The 21,644-nt window shown below is 48.2% G+C and overlaps 3 protein-coding genes across 19 annotated transcripts in view; 1 reads left to right on the forward strand and 2 right to left on the reverse strand.

Moving 5' to 3' along the window:
* Positions 1-11,640, reverse strand: part of ATF6 (activating transcription factor 6) — a 74,447-nt gene extending 62,807 nt beyond the window's left edge. For all 4 annotated transcript variants that reach the window (XM_062616275.1, XM_062616274.1, XM_062616276.1 and 1 more), the window contains exons 1-9: positions 11,503-11,640; positions 11,343-11,419; positions 9,597-9,684; positions 9,168-9,262; positions 8,533-8,662; positions 8,080-8,286; positions 4,989-5,209; positions 1,154-1,339; positions 640-731 (exon numbers count right to left, since the gene is read on the reverse strand). In XM_062616275.1, coding sequence (XP_062472259.1) covers positions 640-731; positions 1,154-1,339; positions 4,989-5,209; positions 8,080-8,286; positions 8,533-8,662; positions 9,168-9,262; positions 9,597-9,684; positions 11,343-11,419; positions 11,503-11,575 — 1,169 coding nt within the window. In that variant the 5' untranslated portion in view covers positions 11,576-11,640. The remainder of the gene's footprint in view (positions 1-639; positions 732-1,153; positions 1,340-4,988; positions 5,210-8,079; positions 8,287-8,532; positions 8,663-9,167; positions 9,263-9,596; positions 9,685-11,342; positions 11,420-11,502) is intronic.
* Positions 1-21,644, forward strand: part of RGS5 (regulator of G protein signaling 5) — a 52,955-nt gene that overhangs the window by 5,820 nt on the left and 25,491 nt on the right. The window lies entirely within an intron of this gene.
* LOC134162441 (P-selectin-like) lies at positions 11,727-20,476 on the reverse strand. 14 transcript variants are annotated; one of them, XR_009964325.1, is made up of 19 exons: positions 20,340-20,476; positions 19,851-19,941; positions 17,802-18,191; positions 17,607-17,714; positions 17,312-17,494; positions 16,161-16,346; positions 15,841-16,026; positions 15,502-15,687; positions 15,183-15,416; positions 14,861-15,046; positions 14,539-14,724; positions 14,218-14,403; positions 13,896-14,081; positions 13,576-13,761; positions 13,237-13,422; positions 12,964-13,086; positions 12,531-12,620; positions 12,274-12,329; positions 11,727-12,063 (listed from the first exon to the last, which is right to left on the reverse strand). XR_009964325.1 is itself a non-coding variant. In XM_062616260.1 (19 exons), exons 1-18 carry the CDS (start codon positions 20,442-20,444, stop codon positions 12,275-12,277), a joined length of 2,946 nt encoding a protein of 981 aa, XP_062472244.1. In that variant the 5' UTR covers positions 20,445-20,476; the 3' UTR covers positions 11,727-12,063; position 12,274. The 14 variants fall into 14 exon arrangements, 13 of the variants coding, with proteins under 13 accessions (XP_062472244.1, XP_062472243.1, XP_062472245.1 ...); XM_062616260.1 differs by having other exon boundaries at positions 12,531-12,561; positions 15,183-15,368; XM_062616259.1 differs by having other exon boundaries at positions 12,531-12,561.

Consider the following 21,644-nt stretch of genomic DNA (forward strand, 5'->3'; position numbering starts at 1 on the left):
CTGGGAAAAAATGCAGTATTTCCTCCCTTTTCTCTGGTTCCTATGCCCCTCTGACACAGTTCAAACAAGAGATGTTTTTGAGAACCACTTCAACTAATTAAAGAGAGGGATCAACCTCTTCACCAGATCAAGAAGACAAGTAATACAAGGCTTACATTGTAACGAGGAAGACTGTGCCTAGACACATCTAATGGTCAAGATTGCAAAGCACTGGAAAAAGTGTGGGATTTCCTGCACTAGGAGCTAGAAGCAGCTTAAACTCATAGCTATTGGGAGTAGCATAGGTATAAACAAGCAGATGGGCTCTCAAAGCCTAGAATCCTTTCAGAAAAAAAGGTCACAAACATGGCTCTTTAATCTCCTCAGGGATAAATGGAGCAGACAAACTGCTGCACACTGCATTGATTGGCAAAATGCTGAGCCAAAAGAAATTAAAAGTACAAGATCTAGCTCTTTTTGCCAGAAGGATTCCAAAAGAGGAACCATTATACAGATGAGTCTTCCCCTGTGCAAGAGGAGAGGACAGAAGTCAGGTTTCAAGCTCAAGGCTTTAAAATAACACTGCCTGTACTAAAGATTCAAGCAAAAATCAACAGACAGCAAACTTGCTATGTGAAGAGTAATTCCTAGGCATCTTACCTCAATGGACCATAATTCAACATTATGAAAGCCAGTATAACCATCACACACAGGGTCCTTCTCTTTGGAGATGAAACTTTGAGCTTCTCGTTCTAGACAGGAAAAAATAGAGACAACATGCAATAAAAAAGGGGCACAAGCATGCAAAGGTATGTCAAAAGCTAAATACAGCAAACTATACTTGCTTTTTAGATTGATATTTGCCTAATTGTGTATGGATACACACAAGGACAACTTAAAAATAAAACTGTCTTGTTTGTACATCACACTCAGCTTCCAGCCAGTCTATCGGCTCACCGAAATCTTCAGGAGAACCATGAAATAATGAATTAAAAGTCAACTAGATAGTGTGATAGCTGTCCTGACCTAAAGTTGGTGAAAGTCCTGTTTGGAGTGGGAGGCTGGGCTAGAAACCCCCAAAGGTCTTCCAATCAACATATCCATGATTTGGTTTACATGCAACTTCCATTAGAGCAACTTCCTATAAAGTCAGATCTTCATCACAGTCTCTTACCTCCAATACTATTTCATCCAGCTGCCTCTTCAGTGTGCTGTTTTCTTTCTTGAGTTTCTCGTTCTCCAACAAGGCTGCCTCCAGCCTCGCCTCCAGCCCCAACATGTATTCTTTCTTTTTTTTCCGTGACTGAAAGGCTGCCTCACGGTTTTTGATCATGCGCTGCTGCCGTCTCAAGACATTGACCTGGACAGAAAATATAGAAGCCTGTTAATGATCCACAAGTTAAAGTGCCTCTATTTCACACATAATATCTGCTCCTCTACTTTGGCAAAAGTCTGCATAGATAGCTTTCTGCCCTCTGCTTTAAATGAGCTGAAATGTTCAGCACAGAGGCAACTAGGAATCACAGTACATCTCCAAAAGTTACAGCTCATGGAAAAAAAAACATGAAAAAACAGGTCCTGCACCATCTGTTTTCTCCTGCATTCTTAAACTTCTACGTGTTGAGGACACAAAATGTATACTCAAGCAGCTGATCAAAAAAGACAGAAAATACGTATCTTCAGGTCTGCAAGGTAGCAAGAATGTCTTTCACCTTTACTTTACCATTCACCAGTTTACAGGCTACACGAAGAAGTGAAAGGTTTGTTGTAAAACCTTACTTCAAACAGTACTAACTACATTCAGACTGTCCTCTGTTTTCAGTCTTTACAAACTCACGCACTTTACAAATGAACCGCTACTTCACAGAATCACAGGATCAGCTAAGTTGGACAAGACCTGTACAAGCATCGGTCCAACCATCACCCCAGGACTGCCAAGCCCACCACTAAGCCATGTCACTAAAGGCAAAGTGATCTCCCCTCAAGATCTCCCCTTATGCCTGCCCTGCATGACCTCCACGCAGCCACTCCTCATCTGCCCCGCCTAGTGGCCCACACTGTGTAGGTGTAGCTGCCACCCCTACCCCTCATGGCCCCCCCTCATGCCCCATGGCTGCCCCTGCTCTCCCCTCATGATCTCCCCTCACATCCTATGGCTGCCCTTGCTCCCTCCTCACAAATGCCACTCACTCCTTCTGCCACCCCTCTTCTCCCCTCACGATCTCTCCTCATGGCCACCATTCCTCTCTTCTCATGGCCACCCTTCCTCTTCCCTCACAATCTCCTCCCATGGCTGCCCTTCCTCTCCCTTCACAATCTCCCCTCATAATCTCCCTCACAATCTCCCCTTGTGGCCGCCCTTCCTCTCTCCTCATGATCTTCGCTCATGACTGCCCTTCATCTCCCCCAGTTCTGAGCAAAACATAACTTCCATTCCAAAACAAGCTGCATTTCTGGCACTAGGTGGTAGGAACATCTTTCACACTCCACAGGTTTTGGTACACACTTTGGGAAAGTTAAGAAACAGTTGAAAGTACAAACCATTTCAACTGTACATTGGCTGGCTTCTTTGCTTATGAGAACTGCCATCTTCTACGATGTGTCTTAAATGCAGGCATACAAAACCTATGCAGTGTTTTCTCTGTTCTCGTGAAAGATGTGGGTTTTCCTGTCTCTAACTCAACAGAACACAACTTGACTAATGAATTTTATTTCATATGAAAATGACCCAATGTACTGCACAGAAAACAGGATTCTTTAATAGAAATCCACACCTATGTTGAAGTAATTTTCCATAATCTAATTTTTACCACATTTTCAATACCTTTTTATCACCAGAACTGGGGGGCAAAATTAAATCCTTTCTCCATGAGTGAGATCCATGAGTGGAAACATGACAGAAAGGCCCTACAATGACAGAGCTAAACTGAATGCCCTCACACACCTACTGTTTATGCCCTCATTATCACTCAATCACAACAGAAAGGCAGTCTGCTTTTTCAGTTAAGTGCCTCTTTCCCTCAACTGGAAGTGGCTTGCCTAGGCAGCTTTTTATTGTTTTGCCCAATTTCCTAATGGAAAGCTCTTAACCAGTTTCCTAGTGAAGAGTGACCCCACTGAAAGCCTGGCAGTTCCCCATGGCTGGCAAGCTGTGGAAATGTGTACCATCAGGATAAGCAACACACAGGGCCTCACAGCTTGCTATCAGCCAATCTCAGCCTAATTCACTGGAAGGGCTGAGTGTTAAGCTACCAGTTTATCCCTCCTAAACCCAAAAGAAAGTCCTGCAGTGTTTCTTTTTATCCTGCAATATCTGCTTAGATTAGCAAACAAAACCACATGTTACAGAGCTCAAATGACAGCTACATCTGTGCAGCTCTGACAGACACACATGGTGTCTAAGGCAGTCACAAGATGTTTTAACCCTGCTGGCACCATCTGTACCCCAAAACATTTGTTTCTTTCCAAAGTGCTATTTTTCAGTATGCGCCAAAGAGCAGTCACGACTGTTTGTTCTGTTTCAATAAACACAGGTAAGATCTGCCTCCCTAAAACAACTTCAGGTGTAAATACATTACCACCACTCAAAACAAACAGCTATTAGGTACCCCAGCTACCCATTTTACTACTGTCATAGAAGTCTATATGAAGTGTGATGACAAGAAGGGGGTTTTGTCAATTAAACCTTATACTTAGACAGTGGCAGGGTGCCATGCTAGTCTTGATAATGGGAGTCACAAACCTAATGACTATTGACAGGTCTCTAGCTTGGCTTTGCATGGCAATTACCCTTTAAAACCACAGCACTCTTACCTGGTCCATCTACTGATGGACACTTCTTAGCTTCTTGCAAATTCAACATTAGGCTTCCACTGCAGTCTGACTACTGAATTACTTGTAGCAAATAATTTTTCACTCAAAAATGCAGCACACAAACACGAATAGTGAGGAAAAATTAATATCCAAGCATTAATGGCAATTCTCAGACACTAGGAAACCATACAACCACATCCCTCCAAAGAAGCCAGAAAGCACATGCCTTTGAGAAACAATGCCTTGTGTTGCTAGTAAGCAGGTGACTATACTGCAAAATTTCATGTGAATGGGCACCAGTATTTTCTCCCTTAAAGAGAGATCTGTTAGGACCCTCAACTCATGACAACTGCGCTTGGATTACCACACTGAAGAACCCCGAGAGCCTAAAAGCCTCAAAGAAGCTTCAGTACTTTCCACAACCATGCCTTCCTTTGGACAACAAAATCCACCAAAGCAGCTCCAGATCTCTGTGAACTAAATCAAGTTGACACCCAGTTTGCTAGCTAGTTAAGACATCAAAGTTGAAGGGTGAAAAAAGCCCATATATCTCAAAAGCTGTTTCTGTTTACAGCTATTGCTTACTGTGAGCTACTGTGGAAAAACTTATCTGCACAGTGACTGTTGAAAGCTTACCCTTTTTCTACTCAATTCAGGATATGATCAAAAGGCAGCCTGAACAGATTAGGATCATATGAAACTCAATACCTGAATTTTCTTAAAATCACAAGTAAACTCTGGGAAGGGGATGGAAAGCATCAGGCCTACTGCTGACATTCCCAATTCATCTACTTTCAAAAAAGTGGTTTTATTATATGCATTAGAAAATTGGTTTAGCACTAATCAAAACCCAGCTATATCAAATCTTCCTCTATGTAAGAGAGCTCCAGTCACTGAGAGCTTGTTGAGAAAACAAGTGAAGGAAAAATGTATCAGCACTGCCTCCTGCTGCAATGCTTGCATACCTGATCTGCAACTCCAGACAGGCCAGGAAATACCAAATTATTCCTTCCCATTCTTTGCCAAACTGCCAAACTCCCTGTTTACTGTTAGAAATTATATTAACAAGCCTAACTATAGCTCAGTCTTCCTGAGATTCTGAAGCGACCTGGTTTTCCCATTATATCCCACATGCAGGTAACTGAAAACTGTTTCCAAGTTTTGGTTATCAGCTATCTCACACAGTCAGAACTTACATCCAGCCCCATTGCTGGTGTGGTGCTTTGAAGCAAGGGCTTTGTCACTGTTATTTTGCCAGTTGTTGAGCCATTTCCAGCAGCTGAAGGCAATGCATTCACAGTATGTTTGTGAAGTGGTGTGGTCCCTCCAGTGACAGCAATGACTGGCTGGGAGGCAGGAAGCACCCCAGAGGCTTGGAGCTGTACGACAGTGGGCTGGGGGAGCACTACAGATTGACCTAGAACACAAGAACAAACAGGAGTGCTCAGCATATGAAATGGATTTGTATGTGAACAGTTTGCAGGGGAATACTTTATATATATACGTATAAAATATATGATATACGAGTAGAATGCTTTGCTTCCTCTCCTGTCCTGCACATTTATCTCAAGTTCAATTCTACCATGTTAATATACTCCACAGGCTAGGAGAAAAACAAAACAAACAAACAAAAAAACCCTAACAACAACACCCCCCCCCCCCCGAAAAAAAAGCAACCAAAAAAAAACCCCAAAAGCTCAAGTTTGCAGGGCTCTTCATTCATCCTGCAAACCAAACCCACATATTAAAGAGATTAAAAAAAAAAAATAAATCAGGCTCTCTCCCAAAAGCTCTTCAAAGTTAAGAAAAGCTGACACTTGCAAGAAGCATTACTCATTTCAGTACTGCTAACACTTGATGCACTTTGAGCCACTTTTTCAAAGAACTTAGTTAGCTTACATCAATCCTCCCTCTCCCTTTTGTTCATCCTTAACTTATTGCTGTATTGAACTGAAACCTTACTACACAGAAGTAAGTGTACATGCTTACAAACCAATTCAGAAACAGCATGGAGAAAGAAGATGAACAAGAACAAACAATGGAAGTTACACTTTCGAAAGACAAGTTACACCTCCAATTCACACTAAGACAAGACAAATTTTTTTTAAAATGTCTTATGTAAGAAATTTTATACACAAGTTGAACAGAGCTTAAAGAAAAGCAAGTGGAAAAAATTAGGTAATTTTAACAGAGTTTGAAATAGAATTAGAAACTCAGTTCCAAGAAATTTCAGTCCAACAACTACATGTAACTCAAGCAAGTGCTCGAGTAATATTTTGTTGTCTGACAACACACAGATGTGTCTCTAATCCTCTGAAACAGGATGACCTCGCCAGCTTTCAGAAACAGCACGTTCCAGCTGATCATTCCAATCAATATGCATAATGTATTACAGCATTTACCCACCTTTCTGGAAGGTGACAAATGAAGTAATTCACCTAGCACCAAGATCTTTTACATACAAGGTGTAGGATGAGATCTCTTTTTTTTTGCACAGATAATCTCAAAGACATCTAAGTCAGTACCATCCTATTAAGAACATCAGATAGTGAACTTTAGATTTCAACATTTTTTTCAGGCACAAAGTATGTGATGCTCTAAGATCATGTCTTCTTCCTTCAGCTTTTATAAAAGTGACTATAAAAATACCATTCCACATGCTCCCTTGAAGATAATGGCATATTTCAAACTGGTAGCTCCAACTTGTCATGCGCAGGGAATTTTGATAAATGAAGATCCTTATGTTTTTTTGTTATGGAAGCAGCACAACAGAATTTTTAAACACAGCAGCAGTTAAAGTAAATACATGGCATGGAAATACTTTCCCAAAAGTATTTCCTCTATAGTGCCTCACAGAAACTATGCTCCTGATTTTTCTTCAGGAAAAAGGAGAAGCTAGTCTTCACAGTACTATACTTATGTCCAAGAAATCCATGTTCATAACATTCCTTATTTTAGACAGTATTTTATCAGCTGGAACATCAGAAGGAATAAGAATTAGGTCATGATGACTGTGTTGACCTGTGTTTTAAGCAGTCTAACAATCTTAGGAATGTTGTAACAAAATGTCAGCTGCTACAGCTTTGGCTTAACTCCTGCTGGATGAGCAATTGGTAATGAAGACAAATTTTTCACTATTTCACTAATTTCTAGATACAGGCTCTTAGGTATTTGTCTCCTTTTCATTTCACACCTCAGTGCCTGTATGTTAACCACAAGCCATCAGCTGGTGAAAATGAGCAACTACATCTAACAATTTCAGCAATGCAACTGCCTTAGCTGAAGAGTAGAATAGTGCTTTAGATTCAGAAATGAGGCTCAAGCTACTTCAAAAAATCCGTTACAGGGCAACAGGAGGAATGAAGAATTATCAGTGGATGGGAAATCACTTGCTTCTTGTTAACATCAGCTTACAGCTATAAACAACTTTTCTAACCTCTGATATGATTCTCAACTTTTAGCAGATTTTGCTTTTAGCAGATTTCACAACATCCTAGATAATGCTGTTTGGCACGATAAAAAGCCATAAACTCATGTTACCACCATTCTGTGGCAGAATTTCATGTGTGTAAAAAAAAAAAAAAGGTTTATCATACCTCCCCAACTTACAAGTTTCATTCAAGACACCCTGATTCTGCTACATCTTCCTTTGATTACAATAGAATAGCACTGCAATCGCCTTATGCACCACTTGCCATCACAAGCAGAGAAGAGAAGAGGGCCTACAGGGATCTTTCAAAATGAGCAGTTTCATCTCCACACGTACCAGTGCTCAGCATAGCCTGTTTTGCTATACTGTCCTCTGTTCCACATAATGCTCAGATGAATGCTTGTTTCTCACTGGACTATGCGAGAGGAATTAAGGCCATCTTCTCAGTCAAAGCTTTTTCAGCAAAGCATATTGTTGCAGAATGACTCTAAGAGCAGGACCATAGAGTTCTGGAGAACTGTGCAAGCAAGGCAGGGGGTGGCCCCCACAGGTGGCCGGAGACCGGACCTGGGAGGAGAATGTGGAGGAAGCTGTGGGGGCTAACCAATACTGTTATGCCAAGAAGGAGTGGCTGAATACCACTCCTATATATGTGTGAACTGCGTCACAAATAAAGTAGAAGTTGCTTATCACCCATATTGGGTTGGCCGGTCTGCTTCTCCTCGCCGCTTACAGCATGTTAGGACCCCCCTGTTTTACTCCTATCCCTCCTATTTCACCTGCCACACTTAACCATTCTAACAACCATCCCAAACACAGTTTTTGCCCCAAGACCGGGCTCAAGACAATTCACCTACCTTTAGGAGGTGCTGGCTGGACATTAACAACTGGCTGATGTTTTGGCAGTGGCACAAGTGCGGGAAGAGTCTGAATAATTATGGTTTTAGCTGGGATGCCAACATTAGCCTGAGCTTCAGGTACAGCAGGCAAAAGGGGTTTGGGTTGTATCAAAGGCCTGGACACTGTCTGACTACACCTCTTGAGGGTCCTTGCAGAGTTATTTGCTAGGAAAGAAAAAGGGTCAGAGTTGGACCAGAAGATATATAGAACTCAAGCAGTAATAACATGACTTTTGGTATGTTCTTTTTTTTACTCATCTATAATATTTGTTAAATCCAGACACATATGGTCACAAATCCAAGTCACAAATGACAGGATATACAGGATACATAATAGGTCTGTTAGTTAAAGATTCATATGCAAGACAATATACATACTATCTACGGAATCAAAGTAACTTAATTTCATACCAGACCGAGAAGTGATGCTGATAACAGGCTTCTTCCCTCCATCTTCTTCAGGTGATGCAGGGCTTCTGCAACTCTTGCTGTAGAGAGAGACTGGAGACATCTGGGAGCTACTGCTGAAGTCCACATCATCCTGCAGACAGAAAATGTATGAAATTAATGCTTCAGAAACACCTGAAAGTGTCTACTAGCATTTCAGAACATAACCGCCTTTTATAACATCTGTGCTGCTGCTGCAGCAAAGAGAAGAAAGGTTTTGTTCTGCAGGTTTATTCTGATCAAAGCTAAGTACTACAGAAAAGCAAACAAGTAGCTCTCCTTATCAGCAGTATGATGGGAAGCAAAGGTCAGCAACTGCTAGACTCAGAAGCCTTTAGAAGGCATATTGTTTGGCAACCAGGCCAATAAACACAGCTGAGGAACTAGAACTGAACATGCTCTTTTTAGAATGGGTCTCTAGAAGAGAGGAAAACCAAAACATAGCTGAAGGAAATTTGCTTTTGCAAAGGTTAGAAAAATAAGCTGTTTCCTCTTATGCCATGAAGTTGTTCAGACAGTTAAATCACTGGGCTTTTTGTTTGTCACAGCTGGTTTTGAATGACTGATGCTGTTTGTGTTACATGGAAGTTTCTGCATACAGGCACATTCTGCACTGGAGAGTCCACAGATGATGGAGAAGGGACCGAACAATTTGAAGCGGCTGGTGATAAGGGTTCTGTCTTCACGCTTGCATCTGCAAGAGGCAGATAAAGAAATTTTACCGTACAAATTTTTAGCAATGGGAGATCAGTGAAAAACACACGGCCCTATATCAGCTATTTAATTCCTGAAGCAAGGCACAGCAGAAAACATAGCAAGATTAAAGATACTAAACAGCTTAGCTTGTAGGGCAGTCCTCACCAGTTGTATCCATCCTGCATACACACATCATGATTTCTTATCACAGAGATAAACGCTATAGGGTATGAAATAGTTTCAACAAGTTACCAATATTCTTAAATTGTAACAGCTCACCCTTGTGGGATGGAGGGGAATAGTCACACTTGCAAAATACAGAGGTTAATTACCTGTAAAAGCATGGCCTGTAATATTCCAAAGGTCTGAGTCCCAAGACATCAAATCCAAATCAAAATGAAAGTTATAGAGATCATTTTCCTGGAACGACAGTTCAGAAAAAGAAAGAATACAAAAAGGCAATACAAATTGAAGCTACCATCCATTATGTTCACATTCTTACAGCTCTGGAAAACAACACAACTATCACTTCAGTTGCCTTAAAGCACACAGAGATAAAAGCCCTTAAGGAGGCAATTCTCAGCTGGAATACACAAGACAAGGCCATCGTAGATACATAAGAAAGAAGAATGTAATTTTAAGACTATCACTAATTATTGTACTGTTATCAGTAATTTGTAAAGCAAAAGTTCCAAGTCTAGTCATTGAATCATCTCATACATAGCACAAGTTTTACCAACTTGTTCCCATCCTCCCCTTCATCTGCATCCCATCACATCTCAAAGCACTTCATAAGCAAAAGCACCAGCAACAGCAGGAAGAGCCACAAGGCCTGATTCGCTCAGCATCTAATGAACAGCACATATTAGGTCTCCCTATACTTGAATAAACTGACATCATAACCTTCTAAAGCCAGGGACACCAGTTTCCTTTTCCATCAGAAGGTGATGGGGGAAAGACTAAAATCACGTTATACATATTATTTATTGAATGACCTTTACGACAATGATAGAAATGCTCCATCAGCATTTCTTCTGCTGATGTGTCTGTAAGCCTCAGTTCCCTACTCAAATATGACATTTTTATGAGCTCTTGCATGAAAAATACAAATATCACGTACCCAACTTATACAAATACACAGCAAATATCTTATCACTAAAAACTATCCTGCAAATGTACCTTTCCTTACACTCTCAACTTGCCTTGTAAAGGGAGGCTCAGAAAGGCACAGACTGCATGGATATTAGTTTCACACTAGTGTGAAGAGAAAGCATATCAGGGTGCATTTACAGGGAGAATGACCAAAAGCCATAGCCCAAGCTGGGCAATAAGAGCACGTGGGTAACTAAAGCTGACTTGGAAATACTTATCCATTGTACAGTCAAGGAGTTCTCACATTTTGTCCAACACCTAGCTCTAGAACCTGTAAGAATGATCTTAGCATCTGAGGTTTATGTTGGATAATGCAGGGGTTGTGCTGGAGGTGGGTTAGGACACGGTGAGCAAAGGAAAGGCAGTGGAACAACACAGAGAGGAGAATCCATGCTCTGGGACAGAAAAAGCAGTAGGTACAATCAGACAGTGAAAAACATGGGGATGAATGCATAAGGTTGCAAGCAAAGTTTTAGGAGAAAACCCTACAATAGACAAGAAAACAAGAAGCTGTCATACAAGCAAGGTGATAAAGCACAGCACTGCTGGATGCAGGTGTAGCGTTTCAATGCTTCTCCATATGTCTCCTTTCACACAACCCAGAAACGTTCTCCCCACTAGCTCTGCCTTCATTACCTTCATTAGGTCAGTGACAATACAGCTCTCCCAACTCAGCACCTCAAACTTTCACCTTTAAACCTGGTTTTTAGATCTCTAGCCTTGACACAGTCAGTTTATCAAGGCACTGATTACTCAGCACCTCCACATCTAACGCACGGGTGAACAGCCTGCCCGCCACCGGCAGAGAGCGAGTGTCTCCTGCCAACGGGTGCCGTGACAACCGCACTGCTGCTCCTCGCCGCCGCCCAGTCCGCAGCCGATAGTGCGGGTAGCCCGGCCTCCCGCCGCCACCGTCCGATACTCACGTCGGGCTCGTCCCTCAGGGCCCGCCGCGGCTCCGCGGGACCCAGTAGCTCACTCAGCTCTTCGCCCAGCACCGCCTCTGCGGGAGAGACAACAGCCTCAGCGCCGACCCGCCCAGGGGCTCCCCACCTCCCGGCCCTCTACCGCCACAGCCGCCCTCACCCCAGTCGAGACCGCTCCCCGGGGCCGACAGCAGCCCCGCAGGCTCCCACTCGGCCTCAGCCACCGCCGCCATCGCTTCCGTCTTCCTCCCGAAACACACGTCTGCTTCCGGCAGCGCCGCGCCCCGCCTCTCCCCTCCCCGCCCGGCCCCTCCCCTCCTACGGCGGCCGCCCAGGGACACGCGGCTGCGGTACCGGCCCACCCGCGCGCAGGCACGCAGACGGTTTCTTAGACACAGCAGTTTATTGAGGCCCCGCTGGCACAAGCCCGTCGCCAGAACCATGAACGGCGGGAGCAGGGAGGCAGCTCCGTCAGGGGACGGACCCGGCCCAGGCCTGGCCCCAGAGGGCGGCCAGCGGCCCGGGTGCTGGTGCACGGCTTTGCGGGGAGGCAGCGCCTCTGTGTGTGTGTGTGTGTGCGCGCACGCAACGGGGGTGCCGCCTCCACGGGCAGCGCAGGTCGGGACTGCAGGCAAAGACACGAAGCCCTTCTAGGCCCTGGCAGCAGCTCCTGCTGGGTCTGCGGCGCTGGGGAACACGGTGGGGTTTGGTCCGGGCCAGGCTGGAAGCACGGGGGGAGAGAGCCCTTGGTACACCACCAAAAGCACCGTGCCTCCCCTTTCCCCACTTAAGGGATGTCCACACTTAGGAGCACCCCAGCCAGGAGGATAGCTGCCCAGGTGGATTTTCCACAAGTGACTCCGCAGAAGCAGCAGCACTTCCAGCCCACTGCAGGAGCACAGGGTGCTATATGCATCTTGCTAGCGCTCACCTTACAGGTTGGCATCATAGGCTGCATTGGTGAAGATGCCAGGCGAGCCTAGGTCACTGAAAGACAAACACAAGGATGTCACCTTCGGGGAGGGTGCAGGGGTGTGAAGGGCAGGGGTTTGCACAGGCCCATCAGCCCTGTATACAAAAACAGCCTCACACAGGCAGTTTGGAGTGAGAGCTGGTTGAGAGCAGGGTGGCTGCAGGGCTGTAATGGGCACAGAGCAGAGCCATCCTCCTCCAGAGCACAACTCTCACCTGGTAGGGTTCAAGAGCTTCTTCTTCTCCTCTGATAATGGTGTTGAAATGTCCACAGGGATAGAGCAGATGGAAAAAAAATAACCAGATCTCTTTAGTGAAGGACATGAGAAGCTGCAGCAGCAGCATCTGAAATTGAACTGAGTTTTACATGTGTGGGATGAAGCAAGGGTGGGGTGCTGAAGCACTTCCCTTCTTCCCCTTCATAGTGAAGGTGTTTTTCTGGCTTTCCCCTCTAGACGTGGTTGCTGATGCTTTCAGCTGGATAAATTGCCAAGAAGCCAACCAACTTGAAGCAAGTAAGACAAGTGGATTGAGGCAGTCACACTGTTAAACTCTTCTGATCATCCCACCCTCCCCTGGGACTCTGTAACCAACTTCCCTGGGAGCCCCCACCCAAAGTGACAGTGGGCTGCAGGAGGTGTTTCCTTACCTCTGTCACTGAGCCGCTTGGCTATGAGGGCAATGAGCATCCCAGAGAGCATGACACCAGCTACCGCCAGAGCTGTGCCACTGCTGTAGGCCAGGACTTGCTTTAAGAAGAGGGCACCATCCTCTAAAACGGATCCACAGACCCAGAGGTTAGAAAGTTGTCGGAAAGATTTCACAGTACCCAAGCTGCTAGGGTGCCCCCAACAATATTCAAGGTGTGCTGCAGGAAGCTGAACCCCACACACTGCTTGAGGAGCATGGAGTCCCACCATACCTGCACAGACAGGGGGTTGCCTAGTCCAGTTCCCTGTGACTGCACACCAGAGCACCTCTGCTCCCATCCGAACAAACCCCTCCTCACAGGAAAAGGTGCACGTGGAGTTGTATGTGAAATTCCCATACATGTGAGAGCAGCTCAGGTGACTTCTGCTGGGGGGGTCCAGCTCCGGGCAGCTGATGGCTGGTGATAGAGCACAGCAGCAGCATCAGTAGGACAGGACAGATATTAGTGGGATGGGGACATGCGTGCTGGGGAGGTAGGGGATGAGCTGCCATGGACTGGGGTGCTAAGGGGAATTTGATGCTGAGGAAAGTCTGCTACAACAAAATCTACCTTTGCATTGTGGAGTTTCGCCAGTCCAGGTCCCCATGGCCGTGCACTTGTGGCTCTCCAGCCCCATCAGTGCAAACCCCATCTGGCAGGAGAAGACACACGTGGAGCCAAAAGCAAAATCCCCATGGAGGTGGGAGCAGTTCAGCTCTCCCCAGGCTGGAGCACTGAGCACTGGGCAGGTGATGGCTGCAGGGATAGAGATGCATTTCAAGCAGGAGCCTGGGAACTACAGGGTAAACTGTTGGGATGAAAGGACCAAGATATCCAAGAACATCCTAGGATCAACCCAAGGCCTGTGACACCTTGAGCAGCAACTCTACCTTCACAGTGTGGGGAGTCCCCAGTCCAGGTCCCCATGGCTGTGCACTCAAGGCTTTCTGGCCCCATCAGTATAAACCCTGTCTGGCAGGAGAAGGCACATGTGGAGCCGAAGGTGAAGTTCCCATGGAGGTGGGAGCAGTTCAGCTTTCCTTGGTCTGGAGCACTGAGCAGTGGGCAGGCAACAGCTGCAGGGTGAATAAGCACACTTCAAGCAGGAGCTTGGGAACAATGACACTGAACTGTTAGGATAACAGGACCAAGACCCCCTAGAACATCCTAGGGTTAACCCAAGGCACGTGACACCTTGAGCACTAACTGTACCTTCACACTGTGGGGCATCCCCAGTCCAGGTCCCTGTGGCCGTGCACTCACGGCTCTCTGGCCCCATCAGTGCAAACCCCATCTGGCAGGAGAAGACACAAGTGGAGCCAAAAGCAAAGTCCCCATGGAGGTGGGAGCAGTTCAGCTCTCCCCAGGCTGGAGCACTGAGCACTGGGCAGGTGATGGCTGCAGGGATAGAGATGCATTTCAAGCAGGAGCCTGGGAACTACAAGGCTAAACTGTTGTGATGAAAGGACCAAGATATCCAAGAACATCCTAGGATCAACCCAAGGCCTGTGACACCTTGAGCAGCAACTCTACCTTCACAGTGTGGGGAGTCCCCAGTCCAGGTCCCCATGGCTGTGCACTCAAGGCTTTCTGGCCCCATCAGTGTAAACCCTGTCTGGCAGGAGAAGGCACATGTGGAGCCGAAGGTGAAGTTCCCATGGAGGTGGGAGCAGTTCAGCTTTCCTTGGTCTGGAGCACTGAGCAGTGGGCAGGCAACAGCTGCAGGGTGAATAAGCACACTTCAAGCAGGAGCTTGGGAACAATGACACTGAACTGTTAGGATAACAGGACCAAGACCCCTTGGAACATCCTAGGGTTAACCCAAGGCACGTGACACCTTGAGCACTAACTGTACCTTCACACTGTGGGGCATCCCCAGTCCAGGTCCCTGTGGCTGTGCACTCACGGCTCTCTGGCCCCATCAGTGCAAACCCCATCTGGCAGGAGAAGACACACGTGGAACCAAAAGCAAAGTCCCCATGGAGGTGGGAGCAGTTCAGCTCTCCGCGATCTGGAGCACTGAGCACTGGGCAGGTGATGGCTGCAGAGTAAATAGGCACACTTCAAGTAGGAGTCTGTGGACTATGATGCTAAACTGTTGGAGTAAGATATCCAAGACACCAGAGAACATCCTATGGTTACCCCAAGGCCTGTGACACATCGAGTAGCAACACTACCTTTGCACCGTGGAGTGTTCCCAGTCCAGGTCCCCATGGCTGTGCACTCACGGCTCTCTGGCCCCATCAGTGCAAACCCCATCTGGCAGGAGAAGAGACACGTGGAGCCAAAGGTGAAGTCTCCATGGACGTGGGAGCAGTTCAGCTCTCCCCGGTCTGAAGCACTGAGCACCGGGCAGGTGATGGCTGTAGGGACAGAGGTACATTCCAAGCAGGAGCTTGGGGACTGAGAGACTAAACAGTTGGGAGAAAGTGGTTGGGGTGACACTAGAATGTTTGCCAAGATTATTGACACCCTGAGCTTTAGCAGCAGCAATACCTGCACATCTTGGGGCATTCCCAGTCCAGGTCCCTGTAGCTGTGCAGTTCCGGGTCTCTGGCCCCATCAGTGCAAACCCTGTCTGGCAGGAGAAGGCACACGTGGAGCTGAAGGCGAAGTCCCCATGGAAGTGGGAGCAGTTCAGCTCTCCCCAGTCTGGAGCATGGAGCTCTGGGCAGATGATGGCTGCAGGGATAGAGATGCATTTCAAGCAGAAGCCTAGGAACTACAAGGCTCAACTACTGGGATAAGAGGACCAAGATACCCAAGAATATCCTAGGATGTTACAGGATAACAACCTAGGATAACAACCCAAGGCCTGTGACACCTTAATTTTACCTTCGCAGCTTGGGGCATCCCCAGTCCAGGTCCCCGTGGACATGCACTCACGACTCTTCAAACCCATCAGTGTAAACCCTGTCTGGCAGGAGAAGGCACACGTGGAGCCGAAGGTGAAGTCCCCATGGAGGTGGGAGCAGTTCAGCTCTCCCCGTTCTGGAGCACTGAGCACTGGGCAGGTGATAGCTGCAGGGTAAAAATGCACACTTCAAGCAGGAGCTTGGGGACTGAGAGACTAAACTGCAGGGATCAAGAGGCTGGGGAACATCCTATGGTTACCCCAAGACCAATCACATCCTGAGCTCTAGCAGCAACTCTACCTTCACAGTGTGGGGTATCCCCAGTCCAGGTTCCTGTGGCTATACACTCGCGGCTTTCCGACCCCATCAGTGCAAATCCTGTCTGGCAGGAGAAGGCACACGTGGAGCCAAAGGCGAAGTCCCCGTGGAGGTGGGAGCAGTTCAGCTCTCCCCAGTCTGGAGCACTGAGCGCTGGGCAGGTGATGGCTGCAGTGGGAGAGCAGGTCTCAGAGACAGGATAGATGAGGTTAAATCTAGGGATTAGGGCTGATTCCCAATCAAACAAAACCAAATCTATTGTGAAATGTCTTTGATTTACCTTTCTCACCCAGACAAGTTTCACCTCTTTAAAAACAGTAGCAATGTAGCTGGTACTATGATTTTTTCTGCCATATGATTTCCTGGGGGAAAAATTGCTGTCCTGCCAGAGACCTGTTTATCCCATGCACTATCCCTGGTCACAGCCCCCAGGATGAAGGCCTGCAGCTGCTGCAGTCCTCCTCGGTGACACAGGAAAGTGGAGCAGGGCTCTCACATTCCCCCAAAAGTCTCAGCACCTCTGTGTGACACCTGGCGGCAAACCCTCAAGCCACTGGCGTGAAGACCTTCCCTACCCCTGAAGCATAACATAACATGGCTTTCTGTCCTTTGTGGCTTCCTGCTTGCTCTGTCCCTCCCATGTTATACCTAATCTTATCTCACAGATCCTCAACCCCACTCAATGTGGCCCAGCCCTGCCCTTCCCGAGGCAGTGGGACAGCAGCCCCTCTTCGTTCCTCTCTGAGGACTCCCAAGATGCAGAGCACCTTCCAAGGTGGATTGGAGTGGGCTTGGCAAGACGGAAATAGTGCCAGCAGAGTGATGGAGGTGCCAAGATGCTGTTCTGCCCATGTGTTTGGTGCACACAGGGTGCTGGCACCTGGGTGGGATTGAGCATAGTGAGCAAGAGCACTGGGACAGCCAGGGAGAGCAGGGGGCTTACCCAGAGCTCACAGCCACTCTGCCAATCACAGCCTCATTGGGAAACTGCTTCCCACATGTGTCACCAGAAGGTACTTCCTTGATGGGTAAGGGGCCCAGTGAGCCCCTGCTTGCCATTGGGCATGCAGGGCTGGCCCCCTGAAAGTATCAATGTCACATCCCTGAGACCCCCAGCTGCTGGCAGGCCATACCTGTGCACATGGGAGTGTCTGCTGACCACTTCTGGGAAGGCAGGCACCGCAGGGTGCTTGCCCCTTGCTGTTCAAACCCTTCCTGGCATTCAAACACACAGGTGGAGTTGTAGCTGAAGCGTCCATAGGGATGGCTGCAGTTCATTTGCACTCCCTTGGGGTCAAGCTCAGTGCACTGCACAACTGCGAGAGACAAAGCACCGGCAGCCTGTTAGGAGCACAGCTGAACTTGCACACTTTGCTGCCAGTCTCAGGCTCTCCGGGAGGGAGGGAGGGATGGGGATGGATGGCTCACCATCCTCACACTCATGACCATGGAAGCCAGGGTAGCACTCGCAGCGGTAGCTCCCGATGGTCTCCACACACTTGCCGCGCTGGCTGCATGGGAAGGGCTGGCAGGAGGCTGTGCACACAGAGGACAGTCATCAGAAGCCACTGGCCACCCTGCTGAGGTCCCCAGCCCACCTGATCCACGATCCCCCCAGCTCACCCCGGTAGCACAGTGCTTTTTTCCTCCGGTTGCAGGGCTCATCATTCCACTTGCCAGACTCAAACAGCCGCTTGATGTAGATCTCCACACAGTCCTGGTTGGAGCGGCGATTGTTGGGCTCCCCAGCTGCCCAGTTCTCTGCCTCCTTTGTCAGTGCCTTCTTAGTGCCCACCCAGGTCCAGGTGCCACTCAGTTTGCGGATGCCGATCCAGTAGTAGCGCCCATAGAAGGGCAGGCTCTTGTTGAGGTACTCAATCTCCTGCTTGTTCTGGATCGCCACCAGGTCAGTGAAGAAGGTCTGGCAGTAGTTCCTGGCCTGCTCCCATGTGTAGTCCCCTTGGTCACTGTAGTGGTATGTCCAGGCACTCACCTCCAGTTGTGTTATCGTGCCTGTGAGAATGGATGAGGTCCAGGACTGACACAGAAAGGATGGAAGCTAGGTCGGGAACTGGGTCCCTTGGCATATGAGGGTGGGCTAGGCCAAGAGATGCCAATGGCCAGCTGGGTGAGGGGATGTGTCAATGGGACAAGTGTGGGTGAGAATGGAAATGTGGGTGGATCAGGCATGGCAGAAGGAGCTGAGGTGAGACTGAGGAGGATGGCACAGAGATGAGGAAGGTGGGGGAGATGAGGTGAAAGCTGAGACAGAGGGCAGCATAGGATGGGGCAGGCAGAGCACAGGTAGCAGAAGAGCCCCAAGCGAAGATGGCAACCTCTCCTCCAGGACAAGAAATGAAAGCCCAACCCCACAGCCCTGCTCCCCTGCCCACAAAGGTTTCCCAAAGGGCAAAACCCAATATCAAGATGGTTCTTTAAACACAGTTCCTTCTTCAAGCACAGAGGTATACCACTTTGGTTTTCTTTCTTTACACTTCTACACAAGAGTCAACTTGGAGCAAGGCAGAGCAACAAGCATGCCCTCACCCCCAAAAGCACTTAGATCCCAACCTACTAATCTCAGTCAGAGATAGTCTGAAGAATCATGTAAAATTCAGTATTGCAAAATAACATCTTGCAAAAGTCAAGTTCACATCCTGGTCATGGCCACCAGGCAAGACAAAGCCACACCCAGAAGTGAACCCACACCCAGAAGTGAAGAGCACCCTGCTCTTACTTACAGCGTTTCACACCACAGCTTGATGCAATCAAAGGGTTTAGCCACAAAAAAGCTTCCTCCCACCTCCACAGAAGCAGGTATCTCCACAATTGCAAAAAAGATATGGGAATCCTATCTCCATTTAGCAGAAAGTGAGATGGGGATCAGAGTTTGCTCCAAACAACTGGCCTGGGGAACCCTGTGCCTCAGGAAAGCATATCAAACTGTGGTCGTGCATGCAGAGGTCTGGACATCGCAGATTAGATGTAAATGTAGGGCTTTCTGAGTCTAATTAGGTCTCTGGTTTGGTCAATTATGTTTTTTCTAAGCAAAATTCCCATAATTTGTCTGGTTTTCCTTGTGAAGAGCAAACTATCCACTTTGTTCAAGACAACCAAAGCTGAGGAAATGGTGGCCTTCAGCTACAGCCCTCCACCACTTGGGAGTTTGGGGCTGCAGGGGAGAAGCCCAGGGCACTTCCTGGGAAACTGCTCCAACCTCAGCTCCCACCACCTACCTCCTGGCCCTTGCTACCCTCCCAGCACAGCTTAGGGCAGCTGCCCTGCTACCCTCACACACTCCAGCCCCAAACCAAGAAGGACCAAGGGAGCCCATCTGCTGCATGCCCATTCTTCACATGCTCTCCTACCTCTTTCCTCCAGCTCCACCAGCAACACCCTCTCTGTAGCAAAACTCATCCCCACTCCTTCCACACAGCCTTGTGTTACCTCTCCCTGCTCACTTGGAGCTGAACCCCAGGTGGGTGCTGTTTGCCTGCATTTCCATCCCCAGGCAGATGCAGCGCCCTCCCAGCCCAGAAAGATCCAGCCCTGGGCTGGCAGCCATGGGGGTTGTGAGCGATGACCTCTCAACACTGCTGCCCTTCTTCAATTTCCTGGGCTTGCAGGCTCCCTGGCAGTAGAGTCACACTGAGCGGCTGGAGAGTGGCTTACCCCATGCAATGGCAGCGATGCCCAGGTAGCAGATGCCATGAGAGCTCAGAGCCCATGTCCTTCCAGCAGACCGCAGTCCCGGAGCAGTGCCCTTTATGCCAGGGAGAGAGATATGAGCATGCATGGGGGCTTATGGGCGGGGCTGTGCACCCACACCCCTGCCAGGTAGTCCTGGTAGCCACACGGGTACGTTGCTTATGCTGGCTCACACAGAGGCACGCTGTGTGCAGGTACTGCTATGCTGTAGAATGGGCCTCTCTAGTGAGGCGCTGTGCCTATAGCACAGCTGGACAGTGGGGGAGCCCATCTGCAGTTCACTCCTGGGGAGCCCCTAAGTACAGGGCATACTCTCCCCACACACCAAGGGCTGGCATCTGCCTCCAGCAGCAGCACCATTTCCTGGCAGTATCTACCTATAGCCCTGCCCTCCCCTAATTCCCTTTTTTAAGCAGACCCCAACACATCCCCAAGGAAAAGAGAAGGACTTACCATGTCAGCACCACAGACACGCCTTGCCCAGCTGCTGGCAGTGCCAGGCGCATCTGCCCCTCTGTGGGCAGTGGTGCTCACACTTCCTCCAAGTGTGCAGAGCATTGCTCCCTGCTCTTGTCTTCTTCCCCTCCCACCCCAGCCCTGCTGCCAACCCGCATCCTGCCCTGCACTCCCGCCTCCCCCAGCACAGGGCTCTCCCATCCGCAGAGACCCTGCTCCCAGCCTGAAGCCAGAGGGGAGCAGCAGGGTCAGCCCTGGCCGCAGCCCTGGCAGGACTCAGCTCAATGTCTGCCCCATGGCACAGGAGCTGGGTGCATCCCCACGGGGACATGACAGCCACAGGAGCAGACAGACAACAAGCTGGGCTTGCCCAAGCCCCCCAGGAGGTGGAGAAGGGTCCCCCAGGAAGGGTCCAGCCCGTGGTGCCCAGGGCACTGAGACCTCTCTAACCCACCACGTCCATGTTTCTTCACAGGTGTTTGGAGGACAGAGGAGGGATGAGCTGTGATGAGCTCCCACGTGGGCTAAGTGGGAGCGTGGCTCACAGCCTGCCAGCTCCTGTGCTCGATGCTCTCCTTGCTTGCAGGCTTTTTGCTCTGGCTGTGAATCTTCATATACCATTTATAAATGGTTACTTACACAATGAATTTTCCCATCTTTGCCTTTAAGTCTTTATGAGAAAGTTCCAAGAACATGCCAGAGGAATTTCCCTGGAGTTGTTAACATCCTTTAGGAACTTCCACTGGTGCTTCAGGAACATGCCTCATTGTGTCCACCTCCCGTTGGATCACTCTTGAATCATCATAAATCTTTCCTTACCCCATTCTGTTTCTAAGTTAAATTGACTTGGCAGGTTTTCTGCAGGAATTACTCTGCTCTCTTCCAGTTAAAGCCAAAGTGTGAGCCATGCAAGTCACATGCATTTTCCAGTTCCATAGAAATTGATGCTGCTCCACTGGGACTCATGCTAGACAAAAGCAGGAACCCATCCCACAAAAGCTGTAACCCACTACGATGACTTTATACCTGGCCAATGTAAATGAATCTTGGTTCCTGTCTCTGGGTATTTTCCTTGCAAAAATGTTCAATTTTACTGTAATTGTCTACTTTTATGGAATTGCTGAGGATGAGCCTGTGTGTCCAGTAATCCAGGAGCACTCACTTTCTAGCAGCTCATGTACAGAGGGTACAGTTACAGCTAGGAAAGAAGCAGATGGGCAGGCAAAGAAGCTAAAGGGCCACTGCTGGGGCAGGAGAGCAACTCCAGATGCTGAGAGTCACCTGAGGAGGGTTGGAACTGTC

The sequence above is a fragment of the Pezoporus occidentalis genome, unplaced genomic scaffold (assembly GCF_034315485.1).
Source record: "Pezoporus occidentalis ecotype Australia unplaced genomic scaffold, CSIRO_AGI_Poc_V1 ctg189, whole genome shotgun sequence".
In the NCBI taxonomy this organism is placed as follows: domain Eukaryota; kingdom Metazoa; phylum Chordata; class Aves; order Psittaciformes; family Psittacidae; genus Pezoporus; species Pezoporus occidentalis.

Coding starts and splice junctions, on each gene's coding strand:
- LOC134162441 (XM_062616259.1), bottom strand. CDS start 20,444: ATGCTCTGCACACTTGGAGGAAGTGTGAGCACCACTGCCCACAGAGGG. Junction 15,688..15,840: donor GGATGCCCCAAGCTGCGAAG/GTAAAATTAAGG, acceptor CTATCCCTGCAG/CCATCATCTGCCCAGAGCTC. Junction 13,762..13,895: donor GGACTCCCCACACTGTGAAG/GTAGAGTTGCTG, acceptor CTATCCCTGCAG/CCATCACCTGCCCAGTGCTC.